This window comes from Salarias fasciatus, chromosome 2 (genome assembly GCF_902148845.1).
Source record: "Salarias fasciatus chromosome 2, fSalaFa1.1, whole genome shotgun sequence".
Taxonomy (NCBI): Eukaryota; Metazoa; Chordata; class Actinopteri; order Blenniiformes; family Blenniidae; genus Salarias; species Salarias fasciatus.
Window position 1 is genome coordinate 31,001,553 of NC_043746.1, and position 21,228 is coordinate 31,022,780.

General features: G+C 46.5%; 1 protein-coding gene across 3 annotated transcripts; it reads right to left on the reverse strand.

Moving 5' to 3' along the window:
* Positions 1-2,513: 2,513 nt before the first annotated feature.
* Positions 2,514-14,902, reverse strand: LOC115406676 (T-cell leukemia homeobox protein 1-like). Of its 3 annotated transcripts, XM_030116866.1 has the most exons (5): positions 13,756-14,902; positions 7,263-7,475; positions 6,823-7,060; positions 3,062-3,242; positions 2,514-2,847 (listed from the first exon to the last, which is right to left on the reverse strand). In XM_030116866.1, the coding sequence occupies exons 1-5, from the start codon at positions 14,267-14,269 to the stop codon at positions 2,836-2,838; spliced, it is 1,158 nt and encodes a 385-aa protein (XP_029972726.1). In that variant the 5' UTR covers positions 14,270-14,902; the 3' UTR covers positions 2,514-2,835. The 3 variants fall into 3 exon arrangements, with proteins under 3 accessions (XP_029972726.1, XP_029972717.1, XP_029972735.1); XM_030116857.1 differs by lacking the exon at positions 2,514-2,847 and having other exon boundaries at positions 3,026-3,242; XM_030116875.1 differs by lacking the exons at positions 2,514-2,847; positions 7,263-7,475 and having other exon boundaries at positions 3,026-3,242.
* Positions 14,903-21,228: the final 6,326 nt, after the last annotated feature.

Sequence of the window (21,228 nt, forward strand, 5' to 3'; positions counted from 1 at the left end):
GACTCCTCCTGCTCGTCTGCAGCCCATTTCTGTTGCAAGAAACGACAAGCAGCGTAAACACGAGATGTGAGATGTGAGCGAGTGAGTGTGAAATGTGTGTGTGGAGCAGCAGTAACGTGTGTGTATTGAGCAATGCCGGTATCAGGCCGAAGGAATGAGTCCTCTTCATGCATGACTGGGAGCTTGAGAAAGCTTTAATGTGTCATATACTTCCAGGGCACGTCTCCGATCTGTTCTCATGGCGGACGCCGCAGGACGCACACGGACCCACTCCACGCCTTCACACACATTACCGAGGGGGAGGAATTCTGGGAGTTCCTGTTGATCACATTATCATTTTGACCCCTTCGTTTTCATATTGTTCACCTTCTGAATCCAAAACAAGTTTATTTAAAGCCGTGTTCTGATCAGACAGAATCAGTGCAGACTTCTGGGTTCATGTCAGGCGGAGGACTGGAGGTTATGTTTTTCATTCTATCTTACATTAAAGTTCATCCAGATACGACTCGAAATGGTTTCGATTTATTTAAGAAAGGTATCGAGTCTGCTGGAGCCACTTGGTTGGATGTGAAACAGACATGACTTGGATTAAAACCCCACGAATCTCAGCTGGTCCTCAGAACCAGAATGAATCACACCACAGCAGAGAGACGAGGAGCCCTTTCATGATTTCAGCCCCAGAGATCCAACAGACCAGGAGGAAGAGCACTGAGCGGCCAGAGACCGTGTAATGATCAGAGTAAAGCCCCGACGACCCGGTCCAACACAGGCCTCGGTTCTCACTGGACCTCAGCAGAACATGGACCAGGAGCCCCCTGGCAGCCCCCCGGTAGGCCCCTGGTAGCCCCCTGGTAGCCTCCCAGTAGCCCCCCGGTCGGCGGCTCTCAGGATGGGCCCAGCTGGCGGCGGCAGGCGGAGCGTGACGCTGAACGCCACGCCGCGGATGAGCTGAAGAGGTTCCTCCATGCTGCTGCTAAACAAAGTGCCTGATAGGAAGTCCGATACAGCCGGAGTCTCTAGCGCTTGTTCATCTTGTGTGGTGACATTTTATTGGATAAGGACGGAGGGGGGGGGGGGGGGGTGGGGGGGAGGGGGGGGGAGGGGGGGGGGGATCCCTGACAGCAGAGCAGAAAAACATCTCGAAGCACCTGTAGCGAAACACAATGCAGCGTTTAGAAAACAGTGAAGGAGGAATTTCTCTCAAACGGGCCAAGTCACGTCTCCCAGGCCTCCGAGACAGACAGATGAAAGGCTGCAGGAGGAAGTGGGGGCTGGGGGGGGCAGAGGGGGGGCCAGAGGGGGGGGGGGAGGAGGGAGGGGGCGGCGTCACCTGGAGAACGGCCTGTTACTGACAGGATCCCAGCCAGGCACGACGGCCTGAAGAAAGCTCTCCACGCCGCCGCCGCCGCCCCAGCGGCGCTCCGGCCCGGCGAGGCTGACTGCATCGGCACACCAGACCAGACCGTCAACCTGGGAACCGGGTCCAGACTCAAGATGTTGCCTCTGTGCGTTATCAGTCCATCGCTGTACGCTGTCAGTTGAAGGTGCAGCCAAGACCAACAAGGTGGAGCTACATTCCCTGTTCCTGACGGAGGCAGGGCCAGAGTCCCAGAACTCTCCACCATCTCAGGGTTCTCCATGGTCCAGGGGTCCCAGGGTCTCAGGGCTCTCCGGGGTCCAGGACTCTCTGGGGCCGGTCTCCCGTGACGTTGAGGTGTTGAAGGCTCATTTCCGAGCAGGGGCCCTGGATGGAGTTCCTGGTCTGCAGACAGAGCCTGGATGTTTTGACTCGGCGATAAGGCGGCTGGATGTGGTGATAGCAGATGTTTACCAGCGTCTGGAGTCTCCGTGGCCCCGAGTCACCTCCGCCTCGGTCCCAGGCGGTCCCGACCCCCGTCAGGTCTGTGGAGGTGTGTTCCACCCCCCGGGGTGGAGCCCCGCCCCCGTCAGGTCGTATCCCTTCTGTCCGCCGGTTGCCTCGCTGCGTCGTCCTGTGAACGGAGACCTGAGGAACCAGGCGTCTGCTGGTTTGAATCCTGCCGTGAGCCCCTGAGCAAGGCCTTCAGCTCCTCCCACAGCTCTGGGGTTGATGAAACGCCGGCTCTCTCTCTGAAATGTGACGTTTGTGTCACAGATAAAGGACGTCTGTCAGAATAAATCTGCTGAACTGCTTTAATCTGTTTCAGGAGGGAGTGGACCACCGGAGCCGGATCAACCGCCGTCCTGCCCCGGCCGCCTCCTGCTCCGCCCGGAGCGTTCTGCTGAGCTGGCTGCTCCCTCGCAGCAGCTGGATCATCAGTTTTTATGGACAGAAGAGGTATTGGCCTGTCGTCCTGCTCACCTTTGGGTGGTTTGAAACTTTAATGCTGTAATCACAGCGGCCTCCCGGGAGGATAACTACTCCTAAAATCATAAAGCATCCCCGTCTGGTTTTCATATCGGTGACAAACAGCGAGCGGGCGCAACAATAAAGAGGAAAACACAGTCAAGGAAAACAGGGAGGTTTGTCATCTTTTCAAAAAGTCACAATATCATTTAATATAAAACACTTTAAATTCAACATGAGAGGGAATCTGTGGCTTCCGCCAGTCCTCTAGCACGTGAACGCTGCGGCGCACGTCGACGGAACCTCAAGAGCACACAGAAAAGGCTTGAAACATGCATTTACTACATTGTACAAAGTCAAAAGCGAAAAACAGGAGGAGGTCTTTTATTGGAGCCGCTATCGGCCGAGAGTCTCTGCCGCCTTGGGGGGATCCAGAGGCATAAAGGGGGACAGTCTTGATAGGCGGGCATGTACAGGGGGTGTCCATTTGGCCCCCGCCCTCCGCTCTTTTAGACCGACAGCTGGAGGGAAAGCGGAAACGGGGTGTGAGGCAGGAAATGGCTCGACACACACATTTCAAGATCACAGTTGAAGACTTGATACACAGCTCCTGAGCGGTGGAGTCCAGAACAGACAGCTGTCCCTCCCGACACACACACACACACACACACACACACACAGCCTCACACACACTCGCCCTCACACGACAGACGCCAGGGAGGTGACGGAGGTCACCTTATTGTCCTCGGCCCAGGGCTGCAGGTTCTGCAGGGCGTACAGGGAGGAGTTGTGCAGGCAGAGCGGGTCGGGCTGCAGCGGCTGGCTCAGCGTCTTCTGGAAGGCCTCCTGCTGCAGCTGCAGCATCAGCCGGTTGGCCTGCTGCCGCTCCGCCTCGCGCTCCTCCGCCGTCTGCCGCCTGCAGGGGGGAGCGGGACAGGCCGTCAGGACACACACACCGCGCTCACACACACACACACACACAGGCAGGGTTCAGGAACCTGCTACTCAGTCAGGGTGGAAAAAAAAACACGGAATTGATTTGTTTTGTTCAAAAATAGTTTTTTTTTCCACTCCAAAAACTTTAAAAACTCCATTCTACTTTTATGTTGAGCTGAGTTGAAAAATGCAGTGAATTAAATGTGAAAAAAAAAAATCATCAGAATTAAAGAATCACAATTTAAACTGAACCGTCGCCCCAAAAAAATCCTAAAAAACATCAAATCAGGAAATAAGCAGATCGTCCCAGCCAGGATATTCAGTATCATTCCTGGTATTCTTGATGCTGCTTCAACCAAGAATGTTCCACAATAAAGGATTATATAATTTAACTCATTCTTAATGGACTGTAAAAAAAATATAATGTATTTATTATTTATTATTCATTATTGGCTACACACCTTTATACATTTTAACCTTTGAACAGCAATAATAGCAAAAAGCATATTTTAAATTTTTCCTGCAGGATTTCTCATTTCCTGATGGAATCAACGAGTTTTAAAGATGCTCCGTGTGCTTCTCTAAATGAACGTGCCTAAACAGACAACAGACACTCCGCGATGAACGTCTCTAACATTAACTGTGACCCAGTGGTGTGTAATGTCAGTCAGTGAAGTCCACTGATCCGTGGATCAGGACTGTATTTTGAGTTTGTGTGTGTGTGTGTGTGTGTGTGTGTGTGTGTGTGTGTGTGTGTGTGTGTGTGTCTTCCAGCTGCAGCATTCTGAGCAGCTGCCAGGTTCCTGATCACCTGGCTGAGTGGCGGCTTGTTCGCCTCCTGCCTGCAGGTGAAAACTGTTTCCTGTTTCGACAATAACGCACGCTGGCAGAGAAGCGACATCCTGCTCGCTGTCGAGACGCCTCCACCGTGTTCGACACGTCTCCTCGGAGGGAATTTATTCAGGAGTCAACAGCTTCCCTCCAGAGCGAACAAAGGAACTCCACTCTGGTCTGTTCTGCTCTAATGTATTCTAGTTTATTGTATTCTGTTGTATTCTCTTTTGCTTTATTCTATTCTATTCTATTCTATTCTATTCTATTCTATTCTATTCTATTCTATTCTATTCTTCTTTTCTGTTTCATTCGATTCTATAAAACTGAGCTCATTTGGACTACCAGTAATAAATAAATACATAAATATAGTGAGAATGTGCTGATGGACAATTAATTGAAAGACTGATTGAATTTGGACTGTCAAACAAAAAAAGTTCATGTTTTTATATATATATATATATATATATATATATATATATATATATATATATATATATATATATATATATATATATGTAGGTTCAGATTATTAGTTTAACTGAAGAAAAGCCATGTCCAGTCGTGGTGTTTCACAGGCTTTGCTCTGAACTCATTGAGGATTTTATTTTGTTTCTACAGTAAAGTTGTGTATTTGTATCTGTTTATGCTGTAAATAGGAATGTTGTACACTTTATGGAGAGGAAAACACAATATTGTGCATTTAGATGCGTGTGTATTCATCACCTCTTCTCCTTCAATATTCATAGTTTTATTTGATTTTATTGAAGTGTCATTTTAAAGAAAAAATACTTCATGGCTTCACAATCCGGTATGAGTTTAGTTTTTCATCTTTATAAGATATAAGATATATAAATATGCAAAGACCTCAATACACAACACACACACACACACTTCTCCTCCAACCTTTGATGAATAGCTTCTCTGTTATAAGATGACATTTTATTTGATCATGATCATTTATTGATCATATCTTTGTAGTGAGAAGGCTTTTATTTTGAAAATCAGGGCAGATGAAGTGATGAATGCAGCATCAGTGTTCTGTTTACCTTCTGCTCTGTCAGAAATGAGATTTTTTTTCTTTGGATTTAAATTTCAGATTCTGTTCTTCTCTTTCAGTCTGTGTAATAATTGATAGATGTCGTTTTCCTGTCATGAATGCTGCTGCTGCTGTCAGTGTGGAGGGTGGAGGAGGAGGAGGAGGAGGAGGAGGAGGAGGAGGAGGAGGAGGAGGAGGAGGCGCCAGGTAGCAGAACACACCTCTGAAGCACTCCTTCATGCACAGCACCCTCCATCCATTAGCCACACATTACTGTTAACAGCATTATGATAATCTCATTCCCCGGCTGCTGATTCGATCACCGCCTTGTTTGGAGCGTGCTCGTCACGCAGAGACATCCCTCACGCTCGTCCTGTCGGCCGCACGCCGCACGCACGCCGCATAAATCTCAGCAAAACGAGGAAACCGGGGAAAGCAGTTAACCAATTCCCCCGTTACTCCCGCTCAGGCACAGCCGATATTTATTACATGAGCTGGAGGAGAAGTTTACACTCAAGTTTGTATTGAATGTAAAATTAAATATGTCTGAATTTAATCCTGAACAAACATTTTGGAGAACTTATTAAGTATTATTACTAAAAACATATGCACTAAAAGATGCTTTTCTCCGCTGTTATCTCGGCCTGAAGTCATGGCGGAAAGCTTTTAAAAAGCTTTAGGAGCTCTGAAACATTAAAACCTTTAAGGTAATGAGTTTAGCTGATTGTAATTTGCGTTTGAAATATGTGTCCTGCTCCTTTTAACTGAGGGCAGGGCCGCTAATCCCATTTCCTCCTCATTGACTTCCAAATGGCTATCAACAACAGTTACAATGAAGTGTGTGTGTGTGTGTGTGTGTGTGTGTGTGTGTGTGTGTGTGTGTGTGTGTGTGTGTGTGTGTGTGTGTGTGTGTGTGTGTGTGTGTCAGTATTGCTTTGGACAGCATGTTTCTAAAAGGCCTTTCAGGAGACTGATTGTGCTTGGTCAAGTGAACCGGTCTGGACTGGCAGCTCAGCTCAGCAGAATAAGTGTGTGTATGTGAGAGTGTGTGTGTGTGTGTGTGTGTGTGGATGGAGCCAGAGCTGTGGATTTCATGCAGACTGAACCTCCGCCCTCTGTACCGTCTCTCCACCTGCTCTCAGAGCCGGGAGAAGCTCGAAGTTTGTCTTGAAGACATAAAAACCTGGATGAGTCCAAATTTTCTCCTAAATTCAGATCAAGCAGAAGTTATTACATTTGGCCCAAAACACCTGAGAGAGGGATGATCTAAAAGAATACTGACCCTGGATGGTTTTCCTTTAACCTCCAGTAACACTGAGAGGAACCTGGGAGTGACCTTTGACCTTTAACTCCCACATTAAACAGGTCTGCCATGCTGAGAAATTAATGCTTCATTTGTTCCTTCAGCGTAAACTACTGTAACTCCTGTTATCAGGAACCAACAAGTGGAGCAAAAGTCTTCAGCTGGTTCAAAATTCAAGAGTTCTGAGGAGAACCAGCAGGAGAGAAGTAAACATCCTCCTCTTAGCCTGTGAAGCTCCTCTCCTCCGCCTCGTCGTGCTCAGGAGGACCTGTTGGGTTTTCTCTGAGATGATGTGTTGTACTTGACGCTATGTAAATAAAGCTGAACTGAACTGAGCAGACACTTCCTCCCTCCTCCCCCACACCGCCGCCGCCGCCGCCGCCTTACCGCCACTTGGTCCGTCTGTTCTGGAACCAGGTCTTGACCTGGGCGTCGGTCATCTTCAGGGCCTTGGCCAGCGTGGCGCGCTCGGCGGAGGCCAGGTACTTCTGCCGGTGGAAGCGCTTCTCCAGCTCGCAGATCTGCACCCGGCTGAAGGAGGTGCGCGGCTTTTTCCTCTTGGGCGGCGTCCGGTTCTGGTAGGGGTGTCCGATGCGGCGGGTGACGGAGAAGGGCGAGAGGGCGGCTGGGGGAACAGGAGGACAGGAGAACAGGACGTCTGTTAGCATCGCTGTGGCAAACCGGCTTTAGCCTCCAGGCTCTGAACTCTCCACAACTCTGGAGAGTTGGAGGAGTCAGAAAACACACACACACACACACACACACACACACACACACACACACACACACATACACAGGTTTCCTGAGTCTCAGGTGGACTGACTCACCTGGGCAGGCGCCCTTTGGAAAAGCATAGTCAGCGAGGAGGCCAGTGCCGTCCCGCAGGTGAGCCAGCTCGGGGTAATAGCATTTGGCTAACGTCTCCACTGTGCTCCAGACTGGGACCCTGCCGATGTCTCCCTTGGGGAGAGGGCAGAGGGACCCGGCGGCCCCCGGGCCCCCCGCGGCCTCCCCGGCTCGGCTCTCCTCTGCCTGCTCCCCTAAAGGAAAGGGAGACACAGTGAGGTCCCACATCTGGAGCGCGGCGGCGGCGGCGGCGGCGCCCGGCGGACCCGAGCAGCACATAATCACATGAGGGAGGCCTGGACGGCGAGACAGCGGCTCTAACGCTGTTTGGACATGTTCCGATCCAGAGGCTCATGTTTCCATTCATGAAAGCATCAGAGACCGGCGGGGGCCGAGGAGGGTCCATCAGACACACCTCTGGGTCTGGATCTGGATCTGGATCAGGGTCTGGGTCTGGGTCTGGGTCAGGGTCAGGGTCTGGATCTGGATCTGGATCAGGGTCTGGGTCTGGGTCTGGGTCTGGGTCAGGGTCAGGGTCTGGGTCTGGATCAGGGTCAGGGTCTGGGTCTGGATCAGGGTCAGGGTCAGGGTCAGGGTCTGGGTGAGGGTCTGGGTCTGGATCAGGGTCTGGGTCTGGGTCTGGATCAGGGTCTGGGTCTGGGTCTGGGTCAGGGTCTGGGTCAGGGTCTGGGTGAGGGTCAGGGTCAGGATCAGGGTCTGGGTCTGGGTCTGGGTCTGGATCAGGGTCAGGGTCTGGGTCAGGTCTGGATCAGGGTCTGGGTCTGGGTCTAGATCAGGGTCTGGATCTGGGTCTGGATCAGGGTCAGGGTCTGGGTCAGGGTCTGGATCAGGGTCTGGGTCTGGGTCTAGATCAGGGTCTGGATCAGGGTCTGGATCAGGGTCAGGGTCTGGGTCAGGGTCTGGATCAGGGTCTGGATCAGGGTCAGGGTCTGGGTCTGGGTCTGGGTCTAGATCAGGTCCTGGATCAGGGTCTGGATCAGGGTCAGGGTCTGGGTCTGGATCTGGGTCTGGGTCAGGGTCTAGATCAGGGTCAGGGTCAGGGTCTGGGTCTGGGTGAGGGTCTGGGTCTGGGACAGGGTCTGGATCAGGGTCTGGATCTGGGTCTGGGTCAGGGTCTAGATCAGGGTCAGGGTCAGGGTCTGGGACAGGGTCTGGATCAGGGTCTGGGTCTGGGTCTGGGTCATTCTCCCAGCGGCTTCATGCAGTTTGAGCTCAACAGGTGGAGCAGCGGTTCCCCTGCAGGAGCGTGGAGCAGGTCAGCCTGGACTCCAGGGAGCGGCTCCTCAGTGCGTCGATCAGATCGGGGATTCGATGCACTTCCTGTGTTTCAGAAGCAGTCAGAGGAACTCGGGGCTGAAGGGTTAAATCGGTGTTTGTGTGACCTGAAGCGTCAGTCATCTGCTTCTCCTCCATACATTGAGATGATGAGAGTTTTCCACTCAGGTCCTCAGCGGCTGCGATTAAATCAACAAAACTAATAAATCCTCTCACTTCTGATGGAGGCTGGTCGGTTTTTCTCTGAGCAAATGATTTCAGGAGGAAGAGACTTCACTCCACATTTTCCGTTTCCTCTTTTCCTGCCGCACTCTCTCACTCTGTCATCCTGTCACTCCGTCACCCTGTCAGACTGTCTCACCCTCTGAGCGTCCTCCTCGTGCTCCCTCAGCCCTCAGTCCAGGTATTGCTATCAGCTGATCTCCTGCATCATGAAATATCTATGAATCCTGTCTATTTTGTCAGCCGTGGGTAAACAGAAGATCAATAAGTGTAATGAGATCGTTGGCCATGGATCCACTGCCAGCCACATTATCATTCTGAGGCGGAATGGGAGTGTGTGTGAGTGAGTGTGTGTGTGTGCGCGCGCTCCTGTCGTACAGGCTGATTATTTGCTGTTGTTTTGTCAGAGCCGCTCTGAATATGGAGCAGCAGCAGTTTCCCCTCCAGGCCCGCAGACTCTCGGCGACCTGGAAATTCATTTGGCGCGCTGCAGACACGCACAATTTGGATGGAGAGGGGAACGTGGAGCCATTACGCGCCGCCGGTGTCCCCCGGTGGTGCTGAGCGCGAGCGGCCGCCGGTGCGTAAAGCGCGGCTGAATGGCTGCCGCGCGCTGCTTCACTGGGTCACGCGGAATTAACGGCGCCGATTTGGAGCCCGGAATCAGAACGTGCCGCGTCTTATTGCCTTTTGCGCGGGATTTATAGTGACCGGCACGACTCCGGGTTGGTTTTATTATTATTTCTAATCTTGTGCGGTGATACTCTGATAGCATCATTATCAGCTTTCACATTATGTGCTGCTCTAATGCTCAATAATAATAAAAGTGGTAATTGTACCCTGCTAATATTCCTGCTGGGACTCGGACAGGCGTCGCTGGTATTTAATCATGACTTTATAATGACAAAATCCCCATGATGCTCCTGGAGCCGCGCTGCTTGACCCGGTTGGACTTCCAGGAACCTTTTTTTAAATCTCCTGCGATTCACACGCGGCTTCATACCGCCGGTTCTCTGGACATTAAAACATGACACACACACACACACACACACACACACACACACACACACACACACACACACACACACACACACACACACACACACACACACACACACGCTGAGCAGGCAGGCCTGCTGCAGCTCCCAGCGGCAGGGCAGGTCTGGCTGAATCATACCGCATTAGGCGGCTATTTCAGGCCATCTGCGGACGGACTAATGGACCAGGCGCATTCAGGCACGTTCAGAGGCAACCCAACATGCAGCGCGCCAACTGCGGCAAAGAGCTGGCGAATACATGATCCGGGTCAGGTTTAACGTCCAGCTCTGATTTACTGGGACTGGAAACGGCTAAATATACAGAGCAGAACGAGCCCGGTGTGGACAGAGCACCGGCAGAGCGGCTCTATAGGATCCGACTGGACACTCAGGGAAAACCCGGAATCCAGGAAAAACATTCAGTTCACTCCCGAATGAACCCAAACAGGCTGTGATAAATATAATCAATAGACTCCTGATGGAGCCAGAAATCTGCTGCTCCGCATCAGTCCCGCTAACAAGTCAGAGCTTCTTCAATCCCTGGGTCAATGAGGAATAATCATCAATAGCTTCAATTAAACAGAAAGCAATAATAATAATAATAATAATAATAATAATAATAATAATAATAATAATAATAATAATAATAAAAGCTATCTCCTCTTTCCAAATTGGAAAAGAAAATGGGTGTAAATTCTAAATCTGCAGCCTGAGAAACACAATCGAGCATAAGCATATCAAAAAATGAAATGCTGCCGTGGAGAATATGTTTCCCATAATAAAACCACTTATACTTAATAACACTTCTCTGTGACAGAGGCTGCCTTCCCCACTGCGGATATTACCTCTGTAGCAATCTAATAAATATATCCGCGCAGCTTTCTAAAGGGGATATTGAAATATAACATGAACATATATTGCTATTTATTACACTATACGGGACGAAAGGCAGGGAGGCTGTTCTGTGTCACACGCAGCCAACAGGGGGGGCAGACAGGGGGGGGGGGGGGGGGGGGGGGGCAGCAGCCACAGGCCGGCCTCCTTCCTCCTGCCGTTAACACCCGGCCGGAGACTCCGAGGAGGAAAACGGAGCTTTAATTATGTTTTTTATTGCTGCCGCGCGGCCTATAGAGCTGCACATGCAGCAATATAGCTGCGTTTATTGTCAAAATGCCCAAACGATTTGCATTATCCTCTGTCATTATTATTAAGCTGCCATTATTATGAGTGGTAGGAGCTGTGGTCGTTACTACAGCAGGAAGAGGAGGAAGATCAGGAGGAGGAAGAAGAGCGTTTTTAGCGCTAAACTCCGGAACTGGAAATATTTGTCAATCTCTGCGTTTCTTCTCGTTTCTTTAGGAATAATCATAACCCTGCTGTACGCTGTTAATCTCATCAGTTTCCAGTTCTTCTGATTGGTGCTGTTTGCTCGAAAATAGAAATAAACTACAGAAAACGGTGCTTGATGAACACTGCGCACAGAACTGCTGCGCTTTTTCAGGGGAATCCACAAAGCTTTAAGTCACGTTGAGCAGGATTTTCCTCCTGAAAATAAATGAAGATGTGTGCTGCTAATCTGACAAGAATCCCCTGAGAAATGGATCTCATTTATGTTCTGTTTCTCTGATTTTTATAAAGCACTTCGTGCGTAAATGGCACAAGAAGATTTACGCGCTCTTTAAAATATTGTAATATGAGATAACACACGACTTTTTATCAATGTCAGCTCGGATTAATGATGAATGAATATTTACCAGTGTGGGTTAATCCATCTTTAGATGTCTTTTGCTCTTTATTTAGAAAAGAGAAAATTTTATTTATAGTTTTATTTATAAGTTTTATTTATAAGTGTAGCCGAAAATATCAAGAAAAATATATTGACAAAATATCCTTCTCTAACTTACTATTATTATTATTATTATTATTATTATTATTATTATTATTATTATTATTATTGTCATTATTATTATTATTATTATTATTATTATTATTATTATTATTATTATTATTATTATTATTATTAATAATAATAATAATAATAATAATAATAATACTTTCAAAAAGAAAATATTCGTTATTCCAAAATTGCTGCTTCTTCTATCATAATAACAAAGACGTATTTACTGAGTCATCCAGTCAGTCTGGTACATAAACTCTTATTATCTTTACAGATGATGAAGATCTCTGTCCTCTGATTCTCTTTCAGTTTGCTGTGATTTATAACGAATCCGTGACAGAGAGCAGAAACGAGACACCGAGCGCACTGTGCGCCTTCACGGGTTCTCTCAGAATAAATAAAAAAAAGTCCCAATCAAACTGGGATGAATGCGAGGAGAGGCTGGAGCGTTTTGAGCTGCTTTGAAGCTGCGCAGCAACGATTCTCTCCTCCAGTTTCAACTGAGAGGGAAAAGAGCAAAATCAGAAACGGAGAGGAAGATTTAAAGGTGGAGGCACGACGATCGTTTATAGGAGACAACGATCTGACCTGTGTGTGTGTGTGTGTGTGTGTGTGTGTGTGTGTGTGTGTGTGTGTGTGTGTGTGTGTGTGTGTGTGTGTGTGTGTGTGTGTGTGTGCGTGCGTGCTGATCAATACTGAGGAAATATATAAGCTGTGAAATAATTACAGCGACACAAAGCTGAGAGAACTGAATGGAGAGGCCCTCGGTGGCCATGAGCAGAATTGATAAGCCTATTTACACTGGATCTGTTTGCAGATGACAGATCGTCCCCGGTACTTAATAATTGATCAGGCAGAAGGAACTGAACGGTGAATATTTAATGTGAGCAGAGGAGGAGAGCGGGAGCAGACCGTGGTCTGTATTTTCATCTTTAGGACGAGCAGGTGAGGAGAGAAAACAAAGAAATCTCAGCACGGAAAGGAAAACCTTACAGCAGTTTGAGGAACATTTCTGTTTTCCTCCAAAATGAATCGAATTGTTTCATTTTATAAAGTTGTGTATTTGTTTTTTCTCTAAATATACATGATAAATAACTGTTTATGTACATTTACTGTAACGGAAAATAAAATGAAGGCGAAAATAGGAATACTGTGTGTGTGTGTGTGTGTGTGTGTGTGTGTGTGTGTGTGTGTGTGTGTGTGTGTGTGTGTGTGTGTGTGTGTGTGTTCATGCAATATTATTATGACTGCATTATTATGAATGGATTTAGAATGATTTTACGCAGACATTTCTCTTTTAAAACACAGTATATGTTTATGTATACATATAGTTACATATATTATTTAAAAACATCAAACAGCTATTGGGATTTTTTTTTTTTTTTTTTTTTGCCTATTTGTTTTAACACAGTTTAGATATTTAAACATGTTTGGGAATAATTAATAGTTTGAATTATAATTTTTAAATAATTTAATTTAACATCACATTGTCTGTCTGAGCTGCTGCATCCTGTCGCTTATTAAAAGAAAACGAATGTTCTATTTGAGTAATTCAACTGGAATTTGATATTCAAAAAGAGAAAACTTGGAGTGAAAAATCTGGACTGAAGTGAGATCTATTGGATAATAAAAATAAAAATAATAACAATAATATTAATAATAATAATAATAATAATAATAATAATAATAATAATAATAATAATAATAATAACAATCATAATAATAACAGGTGTTCTGTCGGCTTCTGTTATTACTCTCTTATTACTCTGACTCCTGGTTTGCCAGTCTGGTCGCGCGCAGAGGAAGAAGCTCCTCGTGCAGAAGCCTTTCTGCGTCCCGCTCTGTGAATCAGACTGACGGTTCAACACTGATTCATCTGTCAGTTTCTGCTCTGCTTTATCAGACTCGTGCTCCCGGACCGGTTACAGCCTAAAGATGCAGCCTGTCCTCCACCTCTACTCTCTGCCGCGGACCGGAGCCCGGGCAGCCTGGACCGTCGCCGGTGACGCGCGGCTCGGTTACCTGTCAGCCTGTCCTTGGCGAACCTCCTGCTGCTCTCCATCCACGGGAAGGTGAAGTTGGCCGCGTTGCCCATGCCCATCCCCGGCACCGACGGGATCCCGGGTCCGATCCCCGGCGGGTGCGCGGACGAGGGCGGGTGAGGCGCGGCGGCGGCGGCGGGCGGCGGCGGCGGCGGGGGCATGGGTCTGTGCGCCGGCACGCGGATCACCCCGCCGGCCGCCCCCGAGTTCACGTTGACGTTCATGTTCATGCTGACGTTCATGTTCATGTTGACGTTGTAGGAGCCGGCCAGCCCCGCCGCCGCGGCCATGGAGCAGGCCGGGTTGTACACGCCGCCGTAGCCGTTGCTGTAGACGTTGGAGGCCAGCGCGTAATCCGGGTCGCCGGTCCGGTTGGGCAGCATGCAGCCGCTGGACTGGTCCGAGCTGTTGAGGATCTGGTCGATGCCGAAGCTGATGGGCTCATGCTGCTGCTGGTGCGTCTGGCTCACCTCCTCGATCCCCGTGTGCTCCATGCTCGTGGAATTGGCGTGTCAGTGCGTCTGAGCGCCGCGCGGACGTGTTTGTGCCACGCAGCCGCGGACGCCCCGGGAGATGAAACGCGTGTGTGTGATCGCTGCAGTGCGCTGGAAGGCTTTCTGCCGCCGAGCATCGACACGGGCCTGCTCTACTCCCAGGAAACCGAGAAGGTGTCCGGCTTTATCCAGAACCTGGCCATCGTTTCTGTCCAGCCGCGCGTCGCAGAGCTCCCTAAAATACAAGCCGTTCCAGCGAATCCATCTTTAACACCGCGCGCTTTTTTTTTTCCAGGTGAATCGAACACAAAGCAGCCGGACAGCCAGGAGGACGGCCGCCGTGGCCCGGTGGTTATCCAGCAGCCTACTTACTGACACAGATCCGCCGTTTCGGGGGGAGGCAGCTCTCTGGAGAGACTTGATGCGCTTTGTTCGCCTACTCTGGCAGAGACGGTCCACAGGCAGGAGGCATGGTGGGAGAGCCGAGCCTGTCGCATCAGGAAGCAGGAGGCAAAAAATAAAAAAAACAAACAAACCCAAACAAACGGAGCGCAGCTCGCGGGCGCGGATATCAACCGGAGCTGAGAGCGAAACGGGCTCCGCTGCGCTGAATGGCGAAGCGCGTTTCAGCAGGTGAGACAACCCTCTGCGTAAAAGCTGCCATTCGGTCCTCCAGACAGCCTCCCTCCCCTCCTCCTCCTCCCCCCGCCCCCTCCCTCCACCACTACAGGACACTTGTTTTGCTCGGATGTCTTAAAGAAGCCGCAGCTTTCACATCTTCTGGAGCTAAACTGTGTTTTTTTTGTGCTTTTTAATGTTCTGAGTCAGGAGTGACCAGCAGCCTCATCTCCATGAAAACACTTCCAATGGGACCGGAAGCACGCTGAATTCCCAACAGTTTGCATTTATATACATTATACTGTCATGTAAATTGAGCATTTTATTTTAATGTTGCTTCAATAAAGAGTATGGAACTATTCTGATTTATATCAGAAATGTAGGTTTGAAAAAAAAAAACAATTTAAAGAAAACATTCCTGAAACAACTCGTTAATTGAGTTAGGAGAGTGATCTTCTCATGTTCCTTTATTTTCCTGCTATAATCCAAATTTACACCAACGAACTTGTTAAATTCTGCATGATAATCAGGATTTTTGCTGAAAGGCCTCCTCAGCAGACAGACCCTCCTTCACTGGAAAAAAACGGAGGATTTGCTTCAAATAAAGCAAATCTGCAATTTTAACTAAAAAAAAAAACAAACAAAAAACTGAAAACACAAGGACAAAAATATACTTTGAAACCATGCATCAACACGTTTTGAATGAATTGGACGTTTAATGCAAAAAAAAAGAAAGAAAGAAAGAAAAAAAGCCTCCAGAATGAACATCTGAGAGGAGCATTTCATGAACACACTGGGCTCAATCAACCCAAACCTGGAGCTCCCAGTGTCGGACCAGCTCTCAATATGAGGGTTAACCGGCTGGACAGCAGGAGTGCGCGTGACCCCTTTATATTTAAAGGCTTCATCAATACCTGGTGTCGTGCACGACGTGCTGAGCCAGATTAATGTGAGAGCAGCTCTGAAGCAATGATCTGCTGGATGAAGCAGTAAATCCACTGCTGCTGACGACACGTGTGCTGAGGTCCGGCCTGCTGGAGCTCGAGAATCCTAAAAAATACACAAAACAGCAACTAAAATCATCCTCAATAATCAAGAAAAACATCCTGGAAATACACGAAAAATCAATAAAAACCAACAAAACAATTCACAATAGACAACAAACACATCTTCAAAAATCGACAAAAAGTCAATAAAAAAATCCACAAAAATTCACAAAAAATCCCCCAAATCAACAAAACTCCTCACAATAAACGACACAATTTATCTTTTTAAAAATCCACAAAAATCCACACAAAAATCAACAAAACATCCTCAGAAATAAAACAAAAAACATAAAAATCAACAACAACAGCAACAAAAATCCAATAAAAAACAACAACAACAAAAAAATCCTCAGAAGTAAACAAAAAATAAACAAAACCCTGACAAGGACTACTGTTGGAGCTAAACTAACCTGTCTCATGATGGTCAACAAAGCCAACAAAAATCCTCAAAAATCAACAAAAACCTTCATAAAATCCACAAAAACCCCACAACAAATATATCTATAATAGATAGATAGATAGATAGACAGATAGATAGATAGATAGATAGATAGATAGATAGATAGATAGATAGATAATTAAAGAAATAAATAGCTGCTGGAGTCACGTGCTGGGGGAAACGTGAAGAGTGGCCTTGCTGATTTGCACAGATTATTTAACCTTTCTCCGCCCGGAGCCACGATGCGGATCGTGAAGGTCTCAATTCAATAAAAATGAAAAATGGCTCATAATAAAACCGCGACACGGGGAAAAACGAATTTAATATATCACCGTTTTATTACGCACTTATTTCACTTTCCGTGCGAATAAAGATATCTCTCAACTGCACAAGGTGGCTAGAGGGAAGCATAAAAATCAATTGTGTGAATTCAAGGCCATATCAATAACGGTGCGGGGACGAGATCGGCGCGCGTGGAGCTGCTATTAGGCCTGTTTATATTTGCGCGTTACAATCAAATGAATAGAGAGGAGATGATGCGCGCAGCCTCGGATCAGCTTACTGACAAGGTAATTGGCCGTTTATGCAAAACCGGGGAGATCTACGGGCAGGAAGACGGGAAATAATGTCCGCGGGGCTCTTTGGGGGGAACACATCTCTCTCTGTCGGTGCTGTCCCCTGCACAGACGCCGTGTCCGCTCGTGCGTCACCTCCAGTGCCAAACAACTGTTTTTGTTTTGTGCACAAACTTCGCCCTGCAGATCAAATCAATACCGAGGAACGCATTAAAATATCAAATTGCTGGTAATGATCGAGTCCAATCAGCCACGTGCTCATCAATAGTGGCTAAATCTGACAGGTTTTTGGGGATCTATCATATGAAGGATGTTTTCTGGTGTTTAATTGGGAGGAGGAGGGATCTCCCAGAGGTTTGGGGAAGCAGGTTTTACGCATCCGGCGTTCAATCTGTGCCAAATCAAACATATGGATTACATGATCCGAGCAGCCAAGGATCAAACATCCGTATTAAACTCCATTGTTTTAAAGCAGCATGTCCCGAAACCTGACCTGGTGGAGCAGGAGCGGGAGGCGGCCTCGTTTGTCTCCTTTTCTTTTGAATTTGCGTAAAATTTGCGTAAATCCTAAGTCGGTCATTCGGTCACTTTCACCAAAAACTCGATTTAAATATTCAGAATTTTTATTATTGATAATGAATGAAGGTGTGAAACGGAACCGTGTGAATCAGAAGCATTATCAGGGACTGCTGATCCAGCCTGACAGCCAGAGCTCAGTCAGCAGTCAGCAGTCCGCTCCGCTGTGATGAAGCTCAGGGGGCTTCGGGATTTTTGAGGGATTTTTATTTATTTATTTGTTTTCTTATTTTGTCTGGCTTCCAAGAGGCAATGTGGGGCTTTGGCCCGCTGCTGTCACGTGATGTTGTTTGTGTTTTCGTGTAGGTTTGTGTTTTTGAAGCCTCTCCCCTCCTCCATTCATCCATCCGTCCATCCATCCTTCCATATAGCCGCTTTATGGTTATTATATTGTGTTATATGACATTTAGCATCGCGGAGGGAGAATAATACACCTTGGTTAAATTACTATCCAGCCAAATCATCAATAGGCTACTAATTTGTTTTTTAATGACAGTTAATTTTCTGCAGCCCATCAGATTGAGCCCTGAATGTAATTAATCGCCATAATATCCAGCATGAATGCCGGAGTACACACTCGCGTTTTCTCACTTTAAAAACTATTTTTCAGCACAAACAGATGATTTGCTGGAACCATCAGCTGCCTGAGAGCTCTGAAAGCTTTGTGAAGGATCTTCTCTGGGGTTATTCGTTGTTTTCTTCCTGTGCATTACTCCATCCACGGCTGTAACGACTCAGAACCATTAAGTAAGTTCATCTAATAATAAGCTATAGCCGCAGAACATGAGGGGTTTGAAATTGTTTAATTTTTTGGAATAAAGATCCCTGACTCATTATGGCTTCGCCATCACAAAGCCAGTTATAAATTAGGCCAATAGGAGGCTTGTGTTTAGGTTCTGAATGTAAGTCGATGCTCATGTGCAGCGTTGTAATCAGCAATCTTACTAATGCAATAAAAACTGCACAGCCAATTAAGGTGCACACACACACACACACACACACACACACACACACACACACACACACACACACACACACACACACGCCCTCCTCCCCCTCTCAATATGAAGCCCCTCGCTGACTTTGCCCAGAGGCGTTGTCTATGGTCGCCGGCTGTGCGTGATGAATCGTTATCTCCAGGCCATGCTGCTCGTCTGGGTAATAAAGTACCAGCAAAGCGGAGACAAAAGGAATTTGTCACAGTTGCCTCCTCGATATATTAGTGACCTACCGGCCGATTTAGCTTTTATTTGAGGGGGGCGCCGGGGGGCGGGGGGAGGGCTGGACACCGAATTAAAATGAAAGGAGAAACGAGGAAGCGGAAGGCCAAACGCGCACCGAGCTGCACGATTCATCTGTCCGCACTGGAAACTGAAAATAACAATAACCCGGACCACCTTCCGAGCCCGCGAATATTAAACACCACCACGACCAACCCTGCGCGGCGCGCGCTCAAGGACGAACCACGGTTTACGCACGATCCCGGGTGCGCGTTACTCCAATTACGGAACTATTGGAAGAGCTTTGAGTCAACTGAGCGGACCCGGTTCCTGAAGCCCGCGAAGAAACAGAACGGGGCAGAACGCACCGACCACCGGGACCGGAAACCAAAACCACCAGACCCTGGAACAATAACCTGGAAACATCTGGATTTCTTCTTCTCAGTTTAAGAAATTTAACATGCACTATTTAGCAAACGCATACATTCCACTTACATGATTCTCATTTTAAAGAGAGTTCAGGTGTTTAGTTACTGAGAGGAATGAACATTATGACAATTAAAACAATTATGATGATGATAATAATAGTAATAATAATAATAATAATAATAATAATAATAATAATAATAATAATAATAATAATAATAATTTATTCATATCCAGACCACTACCTAGTTTTAAGTCATTTTAATATTTTCTATCTCTATTTTAAAGCTTTTCTTAGTTTCAGTCACTTCTTTGTGTTTTTCAATGATTTCTCTGACAGCGGAGTCTGATAAAGGAATCACTCAAATTGATGACTGAAATAATACCCGAGGACAGACCCCCCCACCCCCCCCCCAACACACACACACACACACACACACACACACATACAAACACACACAAACACACACAGAGTGATGTCAGGTGACATGTGACACAAACAACAACCTGAAATACAGTGTGATTACACATTTATTTATTTATTTATTTATTTATTTATTTATTTATTTATTTATGTTTATTGTATTTTTCACTATGACTGCTGCTGTAGCTTGTGATTGAAGAGCTTTTAACGGGGCTCTTGTTGGTTTTTAATGAAGTTAAAATGGAAACAATTTCAAGATTAATCTATTTTCTTTTTAAAATCTGAGTTTCACCGCTTGATTCAATACTGTCATTGTTTGCTTCACCTTTCTTTATTTGGGATTTTTGCACCAGTAAAACGTTTCTATTTTTTTTTTTTTTCCTGTGGATGTGAAAAATAAAATAAGGCTGAAACCACTTAAAGATCCTCCACACATTTTTTTTAATTTAGAATGAAATCAAGTCTTATGAAAAAAAGAAAAACAAATCTACTTTTCCCCAGAGTTAGAATACTAGAAAATGTGTATCCTCAATATGATGCTGAAAGGTTTTTTTTTTTTTTTTTTTTTTTTTTTACAATTTTATCATTATCCTGATGGGGTGGATAAATATAAAAGACTAGACTGGAATAGAATAGAATAGAATAGAATAGAATAGAATAGAATAGAATAGAATAGAATAGAAAAAGAAGGGTTCTTTTTAATCCCAGAGAGAAATTTGTTTAATGTCTATGAAAATATGTGACAATATTTGTGAGCTTCTTTGTAATCGATCACAGTTTGAATGTTTCAGTAAAACAACATACAAGTTTTTATTTTCAGACTTATATTTATCGAGCCTTTTGGGTACAGGTGAACACAGATGAACCACAGGGACCCTAGTCCTCACTCATCAGTCCAGGTTTACAAAGAGGACAAAATAAAAGCATAGATGAAGGAAAATGCAAAATCAGAAAAATTACAAAATTAAATACAAAGTGCAAAATCATTTAGATGAGTCCAGACAGAAGCGCAGCACTGTAGAGCAGACGAGTTTCAGTGAGGTATTAACAATATCAGATATGATCACAATGAGTGATTCTGGCCTGATGTGTGAGGAGGAACCTGCAGGACGACAGTGAGCTACACATCTGGATTCTCTAGAAATCTTGAGAAAAGGCCCCAGATTGAGCCATGAGGAGGGGAGAGGGGAATTCCTCTGCCACCACGACGAGGACCAGATGAAGATTCACCAGCTCCACTTCATGTGATTCCAGGGAAGGATTTTCAGAGTAAAAGCCTCAGGAACAGTGTGGTGGAAATAACCTGGGAGAGTAAATGCATTTCTTTTTATTTTCTCACATTCCAAGAGCCAGTGGGAGATTAGCCTTTCAAAATAAGAGTGTGGACCGTCCTGATGACACTGGGTCTGTTTCCCTGGGGTCATTCAGCTGCTCATGATCCAGCTGTGCTGAATCAGCTGGAGTCTGCAGTGAAATAGAGAGTGGTCTCTACCCAGCCTCCTCAGATCACTGCTGATGTGTTCGATGAATTCCAGTCAACATGCGTGAGAACATGAAGAAACAGGAAGTGGACTGTGCTGTGAAAGAGTGGTGCAGCTGCTGTCTCTCACTGCTCCTCATTCAGGAGACACTTTC

What these genes read in the sequence shown, in the direction of transcription:
- LOC115406676 (XM_030116857.1), bottom strand. Translation starts at nt 14,269, where the DNA reads ATGGAGCACACGGGGATCGAGGAGGTGAGCCAGACGCACCAGCAGCAG. An exon ending in CGCCAAGGACAGGCTGACAG is followed by an intron (nt 7,476 to 13,755) that starts GTAACCGAGCCG and finishes CCTTTCCTTTAG; the next exon opens with GGGAGCAGGCAGAGGAGAGC. An exon ending in TCCAAAGGGCGCCTGCCCAG is followed by an intron (nt 7,061 to 7,262) that starts GTGAGTCAGTCC and finishes CTGTTCCCCCAG; the next exon opens with CCGCCCTCTCGCCCTTCTCC.